This window comes from Stegodyphus dumicola, chromosome X1 (genome assembly GCF_044657685.1).
Source record: "Stegodyphus dumicola isolate Sdum_Otavi_A_Nest chromosome X1, ASM4465768v1".
Taxonomy (NCBI): domain Eukaryota; kingdom Metazoa; phylum Arthropoda; class Arachnida; order Araneae; family Eresidae; genus Stegodyphus; species Stegodyphus dumicola.
Window position 1 is genome coordinate 43,482,254 of NC_140780.1, and position 22,399 is coordinate 43,504,652.

Here is a 22,399-nt window from a genome sequence, read left to right on the forward strand (position 1 = left end):
ATTGTTTATTTTTCAGATTTAAAATATTGTATAATAAGTTGCTAAAATGAAACTTTAAATTATAACAGCAAAAAATAAAAATGGTTTATTTTAATGTTATTTTTTAAAATGTAATTTCAATATATTACCATTATTTTAATGAAATTTATCAATGTTACGATGTTTAAAAAAATTCATCGAAAAATTCTCAGATTTTGAAATTAAAAATTTTCTATAGAAACTGATGTTAAAATCGCCAAATTTAGAACCATTTAAAAAAAGAATTCACATCCTCAAAAGCGAAAATTGTTTAAGAGCTCTTTATTACAAAAAAAAATGAATTTCGAAATGCTGATGTTTCACATCCTGCTTAAAAACTCGAGTATCCCATGAAACTCGAGTAAATATTAGAAATAGAAACAAATTACAACCCATGAACCCATTCAAAAGATAACCATATACGTCAGTGAATAGCCCAAAATATTCCTCCGAAATGCTAATTCACACTCAAAATGGCAGTCGTAAAAACAGACAGAAATTTCAAATGATTAAAATTAAGGACCTTCTACTGATTTTGGCCAAAATTAAGGACTTTTAAGGACCAAAAATCGATTCAAAAAAATTTAAGGACTTCTAAGGAATCTTAAGGACTGTACGAACCCTGTACCTTGTAAAATGTTGAACAAAATTCTCTTTACAACTATATTAATAAGTTCACAACATCAACTTATATTTACAAAAGCCTAAAATTAAAATAATAATAAATAAACTACTTGAGATCATGTAGAAGTTTGGTTTTATTTAATAAAGCAGGATTTAAAAAAAGTTTTATCATTGAAAAACTGTTCAAATATTTTTCAAGTATTTAAAAAGCATACAATTACTATATTTAAATCTGATGGTAAATCAGACTGAACAGTAAATTGTAGATATAATAATTACAGAACCATGGAAATGCTATTTGGATTAAAGTTTCTTTTTCTGAATGACAAGTACTAGTACTTTTTTTGGTTAGCTGCGCATCAGTTATTTATGTACCGATCTCTTTACTTCACCTCATGAGTAGCTATACAATGATTTCATTACACATAAGCAAGAAGAATGAACAACAACTTAGTAATTTTTCCTTAGACCAGTGGTTTACTCCATGCACCCCCTTTCACCATTGCTAGATCATCCCCCCTTCTTTCCAAAACTAGAAAAATACATGTACATTATTTATTTACATTGGGTGTTTTTATAAATTAAACAGAAAGTATAGAAAACATCGATAAACACCAAATAATGAATAAAGGTAGTTTTTACAATCATAAACTAAAACTAAATATTTAACAGCTAAATAAAAACATAAGCGTATCCCCCTCAAAACTATGAAATTTTTTCCTGGTTGATAGATTTTGCTTTAAACATTTCCAGTTAATTTCTTATTGCATACTCATTTAGAAGGGAAAAAAGGGATGAAGAATAAGTATGGATTATGCAATTTGATAAGTCCCAAATCACAAAGAATTATGATTAAATTATTCTAAGACCAAGTATTATCCATACAGAAAGACTTGAAAAGCATAAAATGTAACTATACTTTACCCGAGCACCGAAATGGCTCTGCAGCGAGGTATTATGCAAAGAAATGAAAGGTTTACATACTGGATGCTGGCCGATTCAAAGGTCTGTGCATTTCTTTTCTAATAGCTGTTCAGGTAAACTACTATACTATGTCAGCGCCGGTGACGTAAATAAGGGTATGCAAAGAATGCCGTCGCATAGGGACCAGAAGGCTTAGGATGCCCTTGAAAGTCCTGCTGAACTACATTTACATGTTTAAACTTAAAAGAAGACAGATTCTTTTATAAATACTACATATATGAATAGAATCCATCTTCTTTCAAGTTTCCATGGGGCATCTGCATCATGTGACGCAGTTAGGTGGCCCTTGGAAGCAGACAAAAAAGCTGAATTCAGTATTACATACTCTAAATCTTCCACTGACAAATACAAAGCAGAAAAGATGTATGCTTTTGTTTTGATTACCCTCCAGAAGAGTGCTTTCAAGTCATTAGTGATAAATAAGAACAGATTGTTGCTGGGCTTGTTGTGAGAACAAGTTCTGAATTTCTTGAAGCGAGCACATGATAAAGATGGCAAAATTGCAAGACTCTTAAAGTTCATTAGAATTACCAGAACTCCCCTTTTAGGAAACGATTTTGTACTGTAGCCACATGTCATTTTCTCGTAAATACGAAGAGTGATTTGGCTGGGGGTAAGAATTACTACTTTTTCTGGGCACTGTAGACCTTACACAAATTCTTGTTTAAAGTTTGATTATACAATTAATTTATTTGCGTAAATCTCATGATAATGGTTTAATCCCGAATAAAAGTTACAAACAAATCTAAAATTATCTCTCTTCTTCCTTTCTTTTCTGTTCATGTTTCTTACTTCTTTCACAGTTTTTCACATTTTTTTTTTTTTTCAGTTGTCAGGTTTAAATAGTTTATAACTCTGATGTGCATTATTTTCAATACTATTTTTTGTGTATATAATCTTATGATAATAAAATCTTGAATATTTAAAATATTTGTATTTAATTTTGTTTTACTTCAATTTACAAGTTTATATGCACAAATACAATACATGTTAATTATTAATTTTTTCCATCATTTTAAAACCATTTTGATGTATTAAAGCTTTCTTTCCCTACTCGTCATTTCCTTAGCATTAAAATGTAAGAATATCTGAAAAATAAGATGGCATGGAGATTCAATATCAGCGATACTACACAAGGCCGAAGACAACAAATCTTTTCTAAGCTAGCAACCTGGTAAGTGGCTTTGAGAGACAGAACACACTCTGTCTTATAATCTAAAGACGGAATTTAAATACATGTGAGCTAATTTGCATTCTGGCTTGGAAACGGTGGGGAAAAAGTGACAGGAAATGTATAAATCATAAAATAACTGATAAATTAATATTTCGCCATCATTGGTTGTAGTCATATCGCATTATAGACAAAATATTTTTCAGCAACGTCAAATAAAAAAAAAAAAAAAAAAAAAAAAAAAAGACAAATAACAAAATTTAACTTTTCACGTAGTCTCCTGGTTCCTATACTTACATCTGTTTTATACTTGTTATGAAAAAATATATAAAAAGTTTGACTCCCATATAAAAAAAACAGAGCGGCGGTATTTAAATCAAAATTTGCAATATTTGATTTCATTTTCAACTTGCCTCGAGGAATCAGTTAATTAATTTAGAATCATATGAGGAAATAAGTTTAAATGAAGAGCAGCAAAAATCGTGTATAACTCAATAGGCCATATAAGGAAGACATGTGGTGTCCATATCAGAGTTTTTAACTTTTAATGTAGATATGAAAAAAATCCCCATCAAAATGTTGGTTCCCGGAAACCTTGATTTGAGAGGGGATACTGAAAAGTTATTGGGCTCTGTGGTCGACTCTAACGATACAGCTCACTTTCTAGGTTGAGTCAACTGCAACAGTGAATGAAGCACTGTACAACTGTTGAATGGAATAACTACAGGCATTTTTATTTCTGAAGTTCCATATTTGTTTTTGTATTTATTTACGACTTTCAAAATATCCATTTCTTTCATGAAGCTGTTTATAATCGTTAAAGTCGCTATTCCTAATCTCTGGTTAGATTTCATACCAACATTTAACATTTGTTGCCAAATTTCACTCTCCTAACCAAAAAGTGCTGATCAGTTTATTTTGTCAAACCTGAATAATATCTGATGTTTTTCATGCATTTTTGCTTTCCTACAAACAAAGTATCTTTCATTTGTTCACTTTCAGTCAAATAAATAACGGGTTAATAGAGTGTACAATACATTAGATCCTTCCAACTGACTGATTTGAGAAGGGGACGAAAAAGAAAAAAAAAATAATAATTTTCATGCACAAACTTTACGACAATTCAACTAAAGTAACTTGGTTCCTAAATTGCATTGCCTAACTACACTAAAGTTAGGACATTTTAAGCAATATAGTTATAAAGTTTTAACATAATTGTATATAAATTTCACAATTACAGAAATAAACAAGTCATATCAATTTTAATAAAAATAATCATTACATGGGTAACTAAGATTAACCACTTTACCAACAAATCATAATATTGTCTAACATGAAAATGTAATAATAAATGCTACTGGAAATAACTGATGCTTAAATGATGGAATGTTTAAAAAGATTTTATAAATATTCATGCTACAAGAATTTACTAGTAAGTTGTACGTATATGAAAAACTTCTAACACATAATTACTGCTTATTGTCACATAACATTGAAGAGGCGATTTCAACAGATGTTAAGAAATATTAAAAAACATATGTGTATAATAAGCAGCAGAGATTTAATGATAATTTCACACAAGCCCAAATACATATTGTTACTTAAAATTCAAAATGATGTTCACATTAAGATGGAACAATCACTTAAATGACTCATATAATTTGGCTTGCATAAATCAAAACATCCTCATTAGGATTCAGAAAAGTAAGCAGGCACTGTTTCAACAAGCAAAAATGCAAATTAAAATAGTGAATTTCAGATAAGTACTAATTTAATAGCAATAAAATGACACAATACTATAGTCTATAGCCACAGCATTAAAAGTCTGAAAGCAATAAATTGTTATACACTTTCTATTTTTTACAAATGACCTTATAACGATCTATTTAGTTTTCTGTACCAACTGCCTTGATAGAAATAATTTGTTCTACAAACTAGTGCACAATGTGTCAAATATAAAATTGTGATTATGAATTTTCATCTTGGCAATAGAATATAAATTTGTGGTTATGAATTTTCAGCTTGGCAGTAGATATTATCTGCAAAGAAACTGTGATGTCATTTTTGCGCATATTTTTGTTGTTCACCTTTGGTGTTCATGAATAAACATTGGATAGAAAAATGCCATCTTTTTACTATTATTCCTTTGATACAGTCTGATTTAATATAGTCTTGTATATTTTCTTTATGGTGCCTACTTCCCAGGAATGCAACAAATCAAAATAATTGACACACTGAATATTTTGAAAACGAGGGTACGCTTGAATATTAGAAAAGGAAACAATCTGTTGTAAGGCAGTTAACAATAAAACAGTTAACCAAAGTCGAAATGAGTTTAGAAAATCATATTCCACAAAAGAAAAGAGATTGAGAATTTATACAAACAGTTAATTGAAAGAAATCAACAAACAGAAAAGTTTAGATTCAGAAATCAAAATATGAAACTGACTTTGGAGGAGACTGAAAATGAAGCTACACAAAATTAAGAATACTGAGATAAAACTGTAATAACGCAAGGAAGAATACAGTGATTTTTGAAAAAGGACTTCAGAATATTCTAGAATTGTAGTAATACATTAGAATGAAATGGCAAATGTTACATCAACAGAAGAAACAAAAGAAATGAAGCTACCATGTCTGCAAATTGAAACTCATTATGAAGACATATGTAAATGGTTGAACTTTTGCAGCAAGTATAAAAATCTGATTCACAATAGTGGACTGATGAAAACCGAAAAAAAACTGAAAAATGTGCATTCATAAAATCCTAATTTAGTGGTAATGCTTTAGTGCTTAATTTAGTGGTAATGCAATTTCAGTTTTGCTTTAAGTGATCAGAATTATGATTCAGCAATAGAAATACTGAAAGGATATCCTGGAAGACAAGGTGTAATCGTCACTTCGCATATGAATAAACTACTATCTCTTGAACTAGTGGGAAACATTTCAAATGTTAAACTACTGCATAAACTGTATGATGAATGTAAAGTCAACATCCGAAGTTGAGACTCGTTGAACTTTACTTCTGGAAGTTTTGGAAATATTCTCTGCTCTATAATTTTGCAAAAACTTCCAGCGGAATTAAATTTAGAATTTAACTAAAGTTGCAAAATAGAAGCAGAATTTGATATTAAAAAATAATCGAATTCTTAAAAATTGTTAATTGCCAAGAAGCTGCAAGTTTGGAAAAAAAATCAAGAAACAATAAATTTGTATAATTAACAACACACAATATCTTATCTGACTTATAAACTGAAAGTTCCGACTGCTTCAGGTTTGTTAACAATTGGCTACAAATGTATATTTTGTGATGAGGAGCATATGAAATACAGATGTACAGAACTGAACTCCAAAGACATGTAACTTTTTAAATGTACCAGAAAATGTTTGTTGTGTTCTGGATGTAACCAGGGCTTAATTTCTAAGATGAGAAGTGGCAAAGCTCTATGGAAGACCGTCAGCAAAGAGGAACAAGAGTAAAAAAATAAATAAAATGACTATTAAACACATTAATAATTTAAAAATTAAATAGTTAATTATTATCAAATTAATCAATAGCCATTTAATTAATGTTTACAAATTATTTAATCAATAATTATTATATAATTAATTATAATTTAATTCATAATTATCAGGTAATTAATTAATTATTTATTGAAATAATTAAAATTAAATAAATGTAAGGAGAAATTGAAATATAATAAGTGATTTTTAATATAATTTTACTATGAAAATAAAATTTTCGAGAGAAAATTTCTACTTAAATTGCTATTCAATTACATAAAAGAAGTGCTGCAGCATTCTTATTCAGGGCTCCGGTGCATTTCGGCTAGAATTATGATTTATTACAAAAATTGAGAAGTACCGGAGCCAAAATCCGGTGGGCTCCGGCCCAATTTAAGCTTTGATCATGGGGGGGGGGTGAGTTCTATTATCATCACAAACTAAATATGCTTAAAGTATAGCTGATGAAAATTCCGGGGCGAAACAGAATGAGGATATGAGTGGATGGAAACAAAAAATGAGGTGAATTTTCTTGAGAGAGACTGCGGCTCTCTGCTGATATAATTATAGCCATCAAGCAGATATATGTCAGGGGTTAAATGAGTCCTGAATTTGACTCCTAAGAATGAATGTAAAGTTGCTGGCTACGCTTCCCCCCATTAGTGGGTACTATGGGGAGACGATGTAAAGGTCGTGCTTGAGCAGTTTATCTCAGTATTTCACTCTTATTGTACTCGCTGTCACTTAACGCACATTTAAGAACACAAATTTTCCTTCCTGCGAGAATAACTAACTGTAAGCATTGGTATTGTTATCGATGCTCACCATACGATGGCATAGCGAGAATTTATGTGTTCCTAAACAAACTCCCACAAATTTATTGCATTACTTAGAGGAAAGGGTTTTCGCATGCGAGTGAGGGGACTTTACTTGAATGTCTCATGTTCTCGGATACCAGATTCAGAAATTAAGTCCAAACTCCAAACATTTGGCATTACTTTAACAGACCCCCAGCGGTGAAGACAGAATAAGTTAAGAGATTTCTGTTTAAATTGGCATGGATAATGTATGGAATATAGCAAGTGAAGAATTAAAAAGGATAAGCAGTTATGCAGTAGCAATGAAAACCTTGTTTGCTTGGTGTATACAAGGAAGATTTTCAGACTTTTAGTGCACGATGTGTGTTTAAACCTAAGTGTAGGTGTGAAGCTTTCAAGAAGCATCACATCATTTTGGGGCATTGAATCTATAGGAACAAAAAATATTTCTGATCAAGAACGAAATAAAAAAAATGGCTTTACAAATAATTGAAAACTCGATTACTCAAAGGGAGATAGATATGAAGGTAGACTTAAGTAGAAAGATGAAAATGTGACTTTAAATGATAATTTACTTCATGGGACAAATCTTTTTTCTGAGCTCTTGAAAGAGTTAATAAATTTTTGACTTCATCGAATTGCATTACCGTCAGATATTCAGAAGGTGTTTCTACAAATTTCTCTTGCTTCTGAAGATTGGAATGCTATGCGATTTTCATGGATTGACAAGAATTCAAGTTTGGTGAATGTAATTTCTGAAGCAAAATCAAGTCTACTTTTAAATTGCCTCCAAGTGGAACGGTGGCCCTACCCCTTGTAGAACTGTTGAAAAGTTTCGAATTATGACCAAAAAATAACCTGGTGATGATCTCGAAATTTTAATGAGTGGGATAAATTTTGTGAAGACAAGCATCGACGATGGTCTAGATTCAAGAAATTAAGGAAGAGGTGACATTCTCAAAATGCATCAGTTTTCGTCTTCCGCAATTTTCATCATGTAATTGACAGCTCGGAAACCTGCAGAAAGTTTATCAAGAGTTCTTGCATTGCGAATTTTTTCTATGAGCGTAACGACGTTTCTTAGGAAATCTTGCACTTTATCATCCATGCATCATTAAATCCAAGTAATTCATGAAAGGGATTGTTACAAAGTTGGAAGAAGTTTAGAAGATTACTAAAATCAATGTCAGTTGCAGACAAAATTCAACCTACAATATTTTCAAATAATTATTTTTCTCACTCTCATGATAAAGTACTTTATAGTGGTGTAAACAAAACTGTAATGCATGTAAGAGGGAAATTTGGATTTTAGATGCTAGACATTTTATAAAATCTGTGTTACATGATATTATTATTATAAATTATAAATTTTGTAAAAAAATATAATGCTGGAGTTGAACACAAGATATCGGCTCCTCTTCCTGCTGACTGAGTGGAGAACAATCAACAGTTTGAAATAAGTGGAGTAGATTTTGCTGGACATTTCTATTTAAAAGATGGTATAAAAGTGTATATTTCATTGTTTTCATTGTGTCCTTCTTTATCTTATAAAGAATTCTATTCTATTTAGTTGAGATGAAGCTGTAAGTAATTCTAGGTCAATAACTTGAGAATATAATGAACCAAATGAAACAGATCCTCTTCGTCCATCCTATTTTATAACTGTATCTAGATTGACTGTTTTACCTTCAGTTGAATCTAAACTAGAGTACACAAGATCTCAGTTGATTAAAAATTGGAAACATAGGCAGTTACTATTAGAGCATTTATAGAAAAGGTTCTGTAAAAAATATTTGCTAGAACTAAGATCAGTTATGTTTTCAAACACTCCAAAAATTTCTTACGCATTTAAAATTAATGATAATGTACATCATCATTAACTTTAAATGTGGAAACATTACCTCCTTATATAAATAAGGAGATAATGCAGAACGCTGTTATTGAAAGTTAGGTATGATTATAGAATTATTTTCTCGCTAAGACAGCAGAATTAGATCTTGTAAGATTCAGCTGGATAAGGAAGTTGTTTAAAGACCAACTGAAAAGATTTTATTACCTTGAATTTCAGTAAAATTGATGCATTCATTTACACATCCATGGAAGAAGTGTTAAATATAAGTTTGTGTTTATGTATTCTAAGCTTGCCGATACATGGTGATAGTACAGTCAAAAGTCGTTAATCCGGACTCGTCGGGACTTCAGCGATTCCGGATTATAGATCATCAGTTTAAATCTGGTAAGATGGCATGCAGAAATTACAAAATTATAAGTATGAAACCGTAATTTATGAAATAAAGAACAATTATGATCTAAAGGGTATCAAAATTTACAAAAAGAAAAAGCTTAATATTTATTTGTTTACTTTATTAAACATTTCTTTCAATGTAAGTTGCTTCGTTTCATGTGATAATACTTTCTCTTTAATTCTATTAAACAGACATAATTTCTTGTTTAGTTACAAAGTTCCGCTGTTCAAGTCCTATAATTGCTGTGTCGAGAATGCCGACTAATTTGTCAATCGAAATTTTTTCGTTTTTAATAACCTCTGTCACTTTCTACGCTATCGGAAGTGAATTATAATGACGAGGAATTTGATTTAAATCATATCAAAGACGGAGTACATCGAGGTGAAATACTACATTTAGTAAGGAATTATAAGCCAAATAAAATAAAAACATCTGTGCTGAAGATAAGGATAGTGCTGACAGATCAACTTCCAATTCACTGCGTGCCGCGGCGTTAAAGATAAACAAACGTTAAAGTTAGATAAACAAAGGATATGCCTTTATCCATTTTTTGCAGCAATTCCCCTTTTTGTTTAATAGACTTTGAAACATACTTTCGCTTTGTAGATCCTTTACATATTAGTAAATATATATCAGAAATTCTATTTGACATAATCGAAATTTCAAGCTTACTTTTATAAAATTGCTCTAACAGTCTGCAAAAAATAATAAGCCAAATCCAATTCAAAGATTAAGGAACAACGCAATCTGCAACATTAACTGAATTAGATAATTTTAGCTTAGCTTATACCATCCGTTATGCATTAAACGCACATTCGTAAACGTATTTTGCGCATGCGCACCTGCATATTCGCAGCCGTAAAGGTCTTACGCGCATGCGTCAACGCGATGCATGCGCAGAAAGTTTCTAACTTTGAGGTCCGGATTATAGATCATTCCGGATTATGGGTGTCCAAATTAACGACTTTTGACTGTATTTATTTGTAAGCGAAAGTGTGACATCATATTTGTATGTATGTAGCAGTTTGGTGTTCGTGTATAAACCTTGCAAAGAAAAATGCTCTCTGTTTACTATTATTCCTTTGATCCAGTCTGATTTAATGTAGACTTAGATATTTTCTTCATCATGATAATTATGATCATTATCATGCTACACAATTTCTGATTTCCTTCATAAATTACAATTAAATACAAGGTAGATAAAGCTGTTGCCATTTTTGATGTGGCATCTGATGAAGTGTTCATGGAAAGGAAACAAAGTTATTTGTGAATGCTATTCATATGCTGGAGGGTTACCTACCGACATAAATATAAGCACATTGCACATACACAATAACCAGCTTGCCCATAGCTGTTTACTGTAAAGTACACCTGTCCACAGCTGCATTAAGTTTAAAGTATGTTAGGCATAGCTGGTGGGGAAGCTATGAACGAATACACCACCAGGCACTGGGTCCAGAAGTTCAGGTCAGAAGGTCTGAGCTTTTTTGATGAAGCCTGCGATGGGCATGGATTGTCAGATAACAAGGCCCTAAAGACAGACACAGAGGAAGACAGAAGTCCAATATGTGGTGAACTTGTCAAATGCTTCAAGGTTTCCGAAGAAAAGTCAGACATTACTAATTGAGCAAGTGGGTATCCTATGCATTGTTGGCAGCCAAAAAGGAACAAGTGACAGCCTCTGCTTTCTTGGAACTGCAACACCTCCATATTTAATAGAATGCTCAAAGGTAATGAAAAGTGGTTAAATGACATTCCCAAACATACTAGACAGGTCATCACATGACCCTGTGCCTTACACCTCAAGACCACTTCTGCATCCATGTAAGATTATGCTGTATCTGGTGGACTAGTCCCAAGTTGTGCATTATGAGCTACTACCACCATGCCACATCATCACAGAGGGCCTGTACTCATAGCAGTTGTAACAAGTACAACATACATTGCAGAAGAGTCAGCATTGGTTAATTGCAAGGATATGTTTTGTCTTCGTGACATAGTAAGTCTACACGTGGTAAAGATGACCAAGAATACCATTCAAAGACTTGGCTGAGGAACACTGTACTCGCTAGACCTAGTACCTATAAATTACCACCTGTTCCACCGTGACCTTTGTGTGTCCAAGACTGACAATATTTACTGCCAGGGCATAAATTAGCTGCAGGAATGCTGACAGTGGTACTGGATGATGATAGAGATTATTTTGAAACTGAATGTTGAGTAGCATCTGCAGTAAAATTGTCTGTTTCTGATCTCTTTTAGTTACCTACGATTCTGCAATTCTTGCATAAATTTATAAATCAACATTTAAGAAACTGGCATTTTTACATTTTCAATAATAAGCTTAAGCAAAAATCATTTATGTCAGAAATAAAATATTAAATTTATGCATGAATAACATTGATAAGGTGGTTAAAAGCAGAACTCAAGGATGTAGAAAAGTCATATTTTTTGCCCATGGATCTTTACTAGAAAATCAGGAAACTAATTTGAAATCACGTTCTCTACAAATGTTGCAAATGCATGCAAGTCTTGGGTCTTACTGATATAAAAGAAGGGGGAAAGAGAATGAATTCAGTTCAGAAACAAAGGTTAAGAAGATCTTAATATATCATTTTTACTGCATTTAAAAGTAAGAATGATAGCCAAAAAAATTACATATTTATTTGTATTTTAGTTGCAAATTTACTGTAAATGCAAGAATTTTCAGTTACAGGCATTTTCTAACACATTCAGTATATTCAAATGACCTACAACAGTTTTTTTTTATTATTATTTATTTTTTAAAGAAAGCATTCACAGAACAGAAATTCTCAGTGAGGAAAAATTAACCAGCCACATCAAATGTTAGCTCATCAGGTCATTTCTTTTTTTACTGAAGATTTGGGAAAATTTAATCATAAAGCAAATTAAACATTTCACTCTTTAAAAAGAATATTTTTAGAGGCATGCTCTGTCTGCATTCGAGTTTTATACTAGTGAGAAATTATTGCACTCACTTAATGGTGAAAAGCATTCACGTTATCCTTTAACTGTGGAAACCTCATTACACCAAACTAAAGTGCTAAAATTATATACAATTAATGGGTGATTCTAAATTGCTTTTACGAATTAAGAGGGGTGATAGTATTCATCCAGATGAGCAATAATTACTATAGAACATAGGGTCGAATTCCATTCTGAGTGGCAGAAAAGGGGAATATTAGAATTCCAACCTGAACTTACATCAGTGATGGAAGAGCGAATGTATGAGACAAAAAGTTGTGCAATCAGTTTAGTGAAAAACTCGCAGAGAGTACACAAAACAGATAAAAGTGAAAACTTGGCGTTCGAGTGTTAATTCGAGCTCAGAGTTTGATGGCAAACACTCAGATGCATATCTCTGGTTCTCAAAGTCTCAACCTCGCAAAAGATTGCAAAAAGTTAATTCCCTAATCAAGGGCTGAATATTATCAATTAACTCTAACTTCTGCTGTATGCTGAGCATTTTATTCCTCCTTCGCCATCTTCTATTCTGTCCTCCTGGACTTACTGTACTGCACTCATTCCCCTTGAAGCGGACACGAGTTCTGACAGCCAGAACACAGCATTAACTTTTCATGCTAATCTCGGCATACAGCAGAAGTTGGAGTTTTGATAATATTCAGCCCTTGATTAGATAATTAACTTGTTGCAATCATTTACGAGGTTGAGACCTTGTGAAACAAAGATGTGCTTTTGAGTGTTTGCCATCAAAGTCTGAGCTCTAATTAACACTCGAACGGCAAGTTTTTTATTTTGTGCACATTCTGGGTATTTTCCGCTAAACCGATTATGCAACTTTTGGTCTCGTTCTTTCGCTTTCCGAATACTGTTGCACGCTTCAGGTTGGAATTCTAATATTCTTCTTTTCTGCCTCTCAGAGTGGAATGTGATCCTATGTTCTATGGTAATTATTGCTCATCTGGATGAGTACTATCACCCCTCTTAATTTGTAAAAATAATTTAGAATCACCCTGTATATGTGCATTCTTTTATTCATGCAGAGCAAAAGAAAAAAATGTATAATCTAGGAAAACACCCATGGTCCATTTGAAACCTGCAGATCACAGTTTGAGAACCCCTGACCTACATTAAGTATTTTTAATAGTACTTGAGTATTTAATTGTGTAGAAAGATGAATCACAATTTCGTTTACAATCAGTTATACCAGAATAAAAGTAGTATGAAAATGAGTATATGAACAGTACCACTGACAAGAAAATGCAGTTTTTCTACAACATTTAAATAGTTTTAAAAAATTATTCACTCACACGATAAAAAATAACAGTATTAAAATATTCTATAGAAAACAGGTACATGAATAAATACTCTAATCATCACAGACCTTTAAATAATTACTACAAATATTTCTACATCATGGTTAAGAATATTAGAAACATCATTGTGTAAAATAAAAAAAAAGGTATTTGCTAGAATGAGATCCAAATAAAGGGGTAAATTTCTTCACCATTAAATTTTTTTAAAAAATTAAACAGAAACATACTGATAAGAGATAAATTTGACCAATTCATGTGCAATGGGAATATTAAAGAGTTAATTGTAACCCCATTTCAGAAATCCTGAAAATTATTTGTAAAGATCCAGCACGATTTTAAATAATTTTATACGAGGGCCATCCAGGAAGTAGATTACGTTTCCGTCTGTGTCCGCTAGGGGCGGGGCTAGCGCGGCCATCTTGGGGTCAGAGCGTTGCGCAGCTCAGTCTGCATCTAGCCGTGCTAGTGACAGGTTCGTGCTGTGCTCCGTTCAGATACTGTGACGGTTTGAAATGTCTGCGTTAATTGAAAATCCCGCGAGCTGCGCTCAGTAATAAGGTTTCTGACTGCAAAAAACTGTAAACCGATAGAAATCTATCGGCAGCTTCGTGAAGTGTATGGGGACAACATTATCACTGAAGGTGGAGTGCGTCAGTGGGTCATAAGATTTCAAAATGGCCGAACCAATGTTCATGACGAAGATCGAAGTGGGAGACCCAGCATAGTGACCGCCGAACTTCTCGAAAAAGTCGATGCTAAAGTCCGTGAAAATCGAAATTTCACAATAACGGAACTTTCTTTGAGTTTTCCACAAATTTCGCGAAATTTGTTGCACGAAATCATCAGCGAAAAACTTGGTTACCACAAGTTTTGTGCAAGATGGAAGGCAAGAAGAGGTAACGAAGTGGTTGAAGGCGCAGGCGGCCGAATTTTTCGACGAAGGAATTTCCAAGCTCGTACATCGCTACGATAAATGCCTTAATTTGTATGGTGACTATGTAGAAAAGTAGTATTTGAGTGTGGCTTTCATCTGTATATAATAAAATTTGTTTCCTATACTTTGTTTATTTTTTTATTCCAAAACGTAATCTACTTTCTGGATAGCCCTCGTAAATGTGATACGTATACATACAATTATACACGAATATTTTCAAACAATTTCATAAGCTAGGCAAAAATATAATTTTCTTAACATATTACAAATTATGTTTCTACTGCATTATTTCCCAAAGCAACCAGCATTTTTGGCTTTTTTTATTTGATTATGGCAATGCACATTCTGGTATCTGAAGGGATGACCTGTGAAGGACTTTTGAGGGAAACTGGCTCGTATAAACGTTACACATGGAGAAAACCATGAAAATAAACATGCAGGCCAGTGTTTTCACTGGGATTCAAAACCCAGACTAAATTAATAACTGTTTAGCGATTTAATTACTTGGTGGACGCTAGTGGGCAACAATTTTAGTTTCCAACATTTATGCATATAAATGAAGTTTAGCTTCCTTTCTTTTAACGGGTGACTACAGCATTTACATTTTCCATTCTTAACAATTTAAAGTTCAGTATAGTCAGCAAAACATTTTAATGTAGATAATGGCTTTTCACTTTAACCTTTAGGAATAGATCAGAGCTTGAAGTATGCATATCAGCAGATGTTGGAGATAAGGTACTGCTAGAAAAAAACAGAATGACATATGGAGTATGAAGAATTTTGGTCAGCTATGCAGCTATTCCAAAAGTTATCTTATCAGAGGGACTGTATCCAATCAAAGGGATTTTCTGCCCTAAAAGCTTCGCACGTATTTTTATATATGAAAATAAATATTTTATGGCCTCCATAACAAGGCTAACACAATTGAAGCATGTTCATTCTTATCAGCGATATATTAAATGGGTCCATGGAATCAAGTTGAAACAAATGTAATCAATTTTGCCAATACTGGGTATTTCTGTTTTCAGTCTTTTCGCAGTCCAAAATATGAGTGGTTTGTATTTCTCTACAATTTAACTGTTTAAATTTCGATTTAATTGTCTAATATGGTGTTATATTTTTACATAGTCCATGAGTTTTCAATTTATGTAATCTCTGAATGATAAATTTTATCTAATACGAAATTTGAGAAAGATGATGATTGAACATTTAACAAATCTGGAAATTCCGGATTTGAGAATGTAAAAAATCCCTAATTCTGGCTATACACAGATCACAATAATCTCTGCATGAGCAAATTTCCTTCAGAAAGGTTCTTCATAAAGCATCCTTCACCTTAGTGTGCTGTGCCATAATTAACTAAGACAACGTTCATAATTCCATATAAATTTCTAAATCAATTCTAAGAAAAGTACTGTTGTAAAAAAAACGGTTTTATAAATCCCAAAAATTTATATGCATTTTTAAAATAAAAATCCAACCTTGAGATTTTAATTACTTTCTGTGCAACATACCATGATTTTCTACAGCTTCACGCCATACATCAGACAGGGTAAGGGCAGGATTAACCTGAAAAATTATCGAAAAATAAAGCTTCCCGAAGGCCCTTATTCTGTGCCTGAAATGCAAAATAACAACATTAATATAGGCTTTATCTAAACTGTTAAATAAGTAACCAGAAAATCCGAACAAAGAAGCTTACAAGTCTGGTTGCTTAAACCGATTTCTTGGCACCGGAAATAAAGCTTCGTAGTGACGACCTTCGCCTGATCCATGAAGAGCATACACATTAAAATGATATGTACGAAGAGGGAAGTAAGCTTTAGGAATTCTGGCAGTACCATGCCAGCGGTTACAGATGAACTGTACCTCATAAGTCATAGGCAGACCCATCTATTTAAAATTGAGCATTTAAGAGATATAAGAATTCTTCTTTACATAGACAAGTTTAAACTAGAAAATTAAAACAAGAGCAGAAATGATAATATTAAAGTACAGTGGCTTCCAAAAATTAAGCATACAATGCAAATCACCAGTTTCTGAAAGTTAGCAAAATTTAAGCGGCTACTAATCGCTGCAGATGTAGTTGGCAGTATGCAAATATTGTACATTACAGCCATATACTCGTTAGGCAGTAACTGAAGGTATTCTGAGGAATTTAAGGAGGTTCATTTATAAATGCTGATAAAGAGTGTTTATAACTTTTTTAAGATGATTTTTGATGCTATTTCATGTCTCTAAGGTTGAAAAAAGATATATGGCAGGCAGTATGCAGACATGCTATAAGATAAACCGAAGCAGGTCAGTCAAAGATGTCGCTCTTTTCTTTAGTGTTGAATATTGGCGACTTCTCGAATGTGGAAACAATTCTAACTGGTTGTCTGGATAATTGTGCCCGGTCAACCAAGGGTTGCCACCCTTTCTGAAGATGGGTGTCTTGCACCTGTAGCCAAGCAGAACTGTCATGTAACTACCACAACTGTTACATCCATGTTGCAGCATTACTTACACGATATCCGCCAGTACTTGCCACCGAAGGCTTCACGTGAAGATATTGTAAGCCTGACTACCACATTTTTAGGTTCCATTAACCATTCCAATCCAGAAGGGCAAGATTAAAGTTGTGTCATCACTATTTCAATTGGACTGTCTCAGATTGATGAAACCTCCTGTTCATAGACAAATCAAGATTCACCCTGGAATCAGATGATAAGAAGGTAAGGATCTGGACAGAATGAGACACATGAAATCAGACCCAGAACATCCCGCATTCAGAGATGACAGCATCGGGGTGTGAGCTGGTACTTCAGAGGGATATCACACCCAGCTGCACATCTTTAGAGAGTTCTGCGACAGCTGCATGGTATCAGGATGAAGTCTAGTGCTACATTTGTTTTTGCAATCCAACTATATGTTGCTACAAAATCATTCTTGCCATTGTGAGACAGTGCTGTATCAGTTGGTCCTAATTTCTTCCTTACAGAAGATAATGTCTCTCTGCATTGACACATCATTAATGAGCATCTGAACGGCAAAGGCATTTCTTGTATATGGAGTGGCTACAGTATTCTCCTGACCTTAAATTTATTAAAATCTTTGGGATACCCTCAGGCATGCTGTCTCTTCACTTCTACCTCCTCCAGCCAATCTCAAACAACTGCAAACTACTGCCATAACAGATGAATGCCATTACTAGCACCTCTGAAACTTTAACACCTAATTGAAAGCATTGGCAATCACTGTAAAGTTGGTCAGATACCTGTTTTGCAAGTTTTATTTCCTTGTTTTTAGTTTAAACCAGAGCTTACTAACCATTTCCCCCCCCAACCAAATCAACCCCTTCACATTTATATTTACTTGCTTTTAGCTTTAAACCAGGGATTCCTAACACTTTTTCTTGCAACCAAATCAACATCTATAGATTTTTCTTTATAATATATATCTTACAATGTAACAATACGAAGAACTGCACATAGGTAACTTACAGATTACAAACTAAGAATAAGATAAACACTTTTGAAAAAAAAAATGGTTAATTAGACTTATGTTTTATTATTTTTAATTTTACAAATATAAACAAGTTGTCAGACACAAAATTACAGATTCTAATTGCACAAATGTTCGATTTTCATTAATGTGATGGCTGTGCTTGATGTAATGAAACAAGTTTTTGAATATTTGGCAAAAATTCCTTAATGTAATTCTTAAATTGCCTTGTCCAGAAATATTCAACCTGTTTCTTGGTTTTTATGATAATTTATAGGTTTGACTAAAACCTGTTTCCAATTGGTAAGAGGGAAAAGTCAATAATTTTCGTGCAGTAACAATTTTTAGTTTGGGTTTAAAAATTCCAAAACTTAGCATACCCATGTTTTTTGAATCAGACTTCACTTATTTGTAGAATTAAGCTTTATATCAAAAACAGTTAATTATTAACTTTATTAATATGTATCATCTAATCAAATATTAAAAATTAAATCTTCATTATGCTGATGAATTGCCAATACATATTTGGCTATCCATGCCTTAATAATCCAGACCCCCTTTAAAATCTCATCAAACCCCAGAAGTGTATATCGAACCTGTAGTGAATTCCTGCTTTACACATTAATTTATTAATGACTCAAATATGACATCTTCATATAATTTGTAAAAATAAAACATAAAAATAATTCATCAAATCTTCATCATCATTCATATTCATCTTCAAACATATTGCTTGTTTTCTTTCATGCATAAGCACATTTGCAGCCTACATCAGGAATTTGGGGTTGATCAAAAGCTTTATTTTCCCAATTTTGTTGATTTTACTATAGCATGTTTAACTTTTGGAAGCTTGTGTATTTGCTTTAGGTCTTTCTAACAGTTAAGAGCAGCTAAGCTAATTGTTAACATTATTAGCAATTATATTAGTGAAGAACATGTTCGGATATTAAGTTTTTTAGTTTTTGATTTTACCATCGTATGCTTAACTTTTCGAGGCTAATGCAGTTGCTTTAAGTCTTTCCAAAATTTAGAAAGTAGCTATAAAATCTTAAGAATATCTTCAGAAATTAGTTTTTTAGTTTATCTTCAGAAAGTTATATTTTTACATAATGATGCTACATTTTCAATCATTTAAAAGTTCATTTGCATGTTTCTGTAAAACAGGATTATATAGTTTTAAGACGTATTACAAACAGATGTGATTCCACAAAAATTTAAACAAGCAGTGAACATACATAAAATCTCAGTTCTAATACAAATCCCACAACTATCATAATGACCATAAACAAATTCCAATCTAGTCACTCTAGCGCAGTTATACAATAAAAATACATTTTTTATTAAAAAAACAATACTGAAGCTGAGAGGTTACTTTTCAAACAGAATATTAAATCCGAGTGTTGATTTAAAATGGAAGATGCTTAAGTTCTACAAGGAGATACCATATCAGCACTGCTTAAACTTCTCTTCCTTCATGACCCATTTTAACATGAATATTTTTTGCGACCCCAAACATTAAAAATAAAATAAAGCTACAAAAATAAATATTTTTTCAAAATACTTATAACAAATACACATATGAAAAGAAGTAGTTTTAGGAGTTGTTTCAAGTATGCAAAAATTAGTGAAAGAAAATCATGTTTTAATGAGACAGATGCACTTCTGTTTTCCTACATAACAAATTAGACCTTGGTAACACTTGATGCTGCTTGATATAAAGCAGCTTCCAATGTTTTCCATTATTTAATGATATTTGGATTTACTAAGCATTAAAACCGAAAATGCAATTTCACATGTGTTTACTGAATGGCAGAAGAATATCTGCCATTTCAGAAACTTAAGGAAATTCATTTCTAGGTCCGATCTACAATTCGCACAAGGGTTATTGAGGAAATTCAAATTTTGAATCCTTCGATAGCTCAACAAATTCCTCTTGGGCTTTATATGGCAAGGGCTTAATCTCATCAATATCAATTCTAAAGTAGTTTTGAATCCAAGCTAACTTTTTTAAATCAAGATCAGATGTAAAAAATTTGCAAAACTTCATGAAGGCTTCTAATTGATCCATAATTATTTTTGCAATTTCAGCTTTACAATCATATTTTTCAGCTATAAAACACACAGTGTGTTGAGATATAAATGCCAAACTAAAACACATTAAAGTTTCACAACAAAGAACACAGATCTTATGTTTGAAAAGGCGAAATTAACGAGTTTTCGACAGCTAATCATAGTTGGGAATTTAATCACAATTTTGACTTCGAGTGTGCAAAAATAATACAGAAAACTTCTTCCATTGGTGAATTGGACTTTCTTGAAGCTATTCATATTCAGTAGCCAAATTACAAATTCAATTTTAATTAAATTATAATTTGAATTATAAATTTAAATGCCTTTTCCTGATTGCTAGTTCCTGCTTGAACAGACTTTGTAGCATTATCCCCTGCATCTTTCATTACCTCTGTTATTCAAGTTTAACCATTTACCATGTATAAAAAGTACTTTTTCTCTGAAATATCAATTAAATAACATATTTCATAATAATCATTCAAATGAATATCAACCTTAGTCACGTAAAACAGCAAAATACAATACTGTATAGTCATTGTGACATACACACTCGTTATAGAGAAACAGAAAAAACTGACAATCTACTCGAAAAGCTTTATCACTACACTAGTCATAGCAGTGGTGACCTTATTCCCCGCACACTGTATGGTGCAGAACATTATGTACTTTATGTTTCTGGCATATTTTGATTCTGAAATAACTAACACGTGAAAGTTGCAATGCAACACTGTTATGATGATGTGCTTATTGATATTTATCAATATACAAACATAATTTATAGCTCAATTTGGCAAGTTTATAATCTGGCAATATTATAGTTGGGCGTTTGGCAATTCTATAATTACACTATACAGAAAATGTAATACAGTCAAAAGTCGTTAATCCGGACATCCATAATCCGGACCTCCAAACTACAAACTTTCTGCGCATGCGTCAACGCATAATGCACAGACACATGCGCATATGCATTGACGCATGCGCATAATACGCTTATGCATGCGCATTTTATGTATAATGTGCGGTATAAGCTAAGCTAAAATTATCTATTTCGGTTAATGCTGCAGATTGCGTTGTTCCTTAATATCTTCGATTTGGATCTGGCTTATTATTTTTTGCAGACTGTTAGAGCAATTTTATAAGAGTAAGCTTGAACTTTCGATTATGTCAAATATAATTTACGATGCTGGAGCTGCCAAAGATCGACAAAGGGAAAGCATGTTTCGATGTCCATCAAACAAAAAGTGGAATTGAAAGAAATAAATAAAGGCTCCTTTCTTTCTCTAACCATTCCGAAATCTGTTTATCAATTTCACGCTGCTCTGCGCGGAGGGACGTCGCGGCGTGCAATGAACTAAGAGTTGATCTGTCAGCACTATTCTTATCTTCAGAGCAGATGTTTTTATTTTATTCGGCTTATAATTCCTTACTAAATGTAGTATTTCATCTCGATGTACTCCGTCTTTGATATGATTTAAATCAAATTCCTCGTCATTATAAATATCACGAATACAAATCAAATAGTTTTCTGGTTGCAATTTTCTAATTTCGACTATCCGTAATGTATGCTTTATGCATGCGCGCGTTGAAAGAAATGTTTAATAAAGTAAACAAATAAATATTAAGCTTTTTTTTTTTATAAAATTTCATACCCTTTAGATCATAATTGCTCTTTGTTTCATAAACTACGGTTTCATATTTTAAATTTTATAATTTCTGAAGGCCATCTTACCAGATTTAAAATGATTATCTATAATCCGGAAAAATCGATAATCCGGAATCGCCGAAGCCCCGACAAGTCCGGATTAAAGACTTTTTGACTGTATTTTAAATTAAAGATAAGGGATTGCAAACAATGTTTCTTTAAATTCATGCATCTAAGTTAAATTTTCACCATCATTATATTTTGCTTTGCGATCCCGTTTGGGGTTGTGAATCATAGTTTAAGAAATGCTGCCTTAGATTATGATATAAAATTATAAAAGTATACAACCTTAATAACATTTCTTCTGCCAGAAAGAAGCGATATTAGGTACTGTCCATGCCTAAAATAAAATTTAATATGGATAAAAGTTAAGGTTATGTAAATAAAATGATAAAGCACAGATTTGGAAAAGATAATACTTTTAAAACAGCTCTTTAAAAGTCTATAAAAATGAACATAGTGAAACAAATTTAGAACTAAAACAAAATAAATAAAGAAATTTGTCCTACATTTTAAATCCTTTAGTAATTCTCTAATATTCCTT

The 22,399-nt window shown here is 32.4% G+C and overlaps 1 protein-coding gene across 3 annotated transcripts in view; it reads right to left on the minus strand.

Annotated features, from left to right (window-relative positions):
• LOC146993127 (UPF0462 protein C4orf33 homolog) overlaps positions 1-22,399 on the minus strand; it is an 88,898-nt gene that overhangs the window by 2,990 nt on the left and 63,509 nt on the right. Inside the window, exons 4-6 of one of the 3 annotated variants that reach the window (XM_085808119.1) lie at positions 22,144-22,195; positions 16,300-16,490; positions 16,112-16,166 (exon numbers count right to left, since the gene is read on the minus strand). In XM_085808119.1, the coding sequence (XP_085664245.1) occupies positions 16,121-16,166; positions 16,300-16,490; positions 22,144-22,195 (289 nt within the window). In that variant the 3' untranslated portion in view covers positions 16,112-16,120. Of the gene's footprint in view, positions 1-16,111; positions 16,216-16,299; positions 16,491-22,143; positions 22,196-22,399 lie in introns of all 3 variants that reach the window. The other 2 variants (XM_085808118.1, XM_085808120.1) reach the window with 2 other exon arrangements.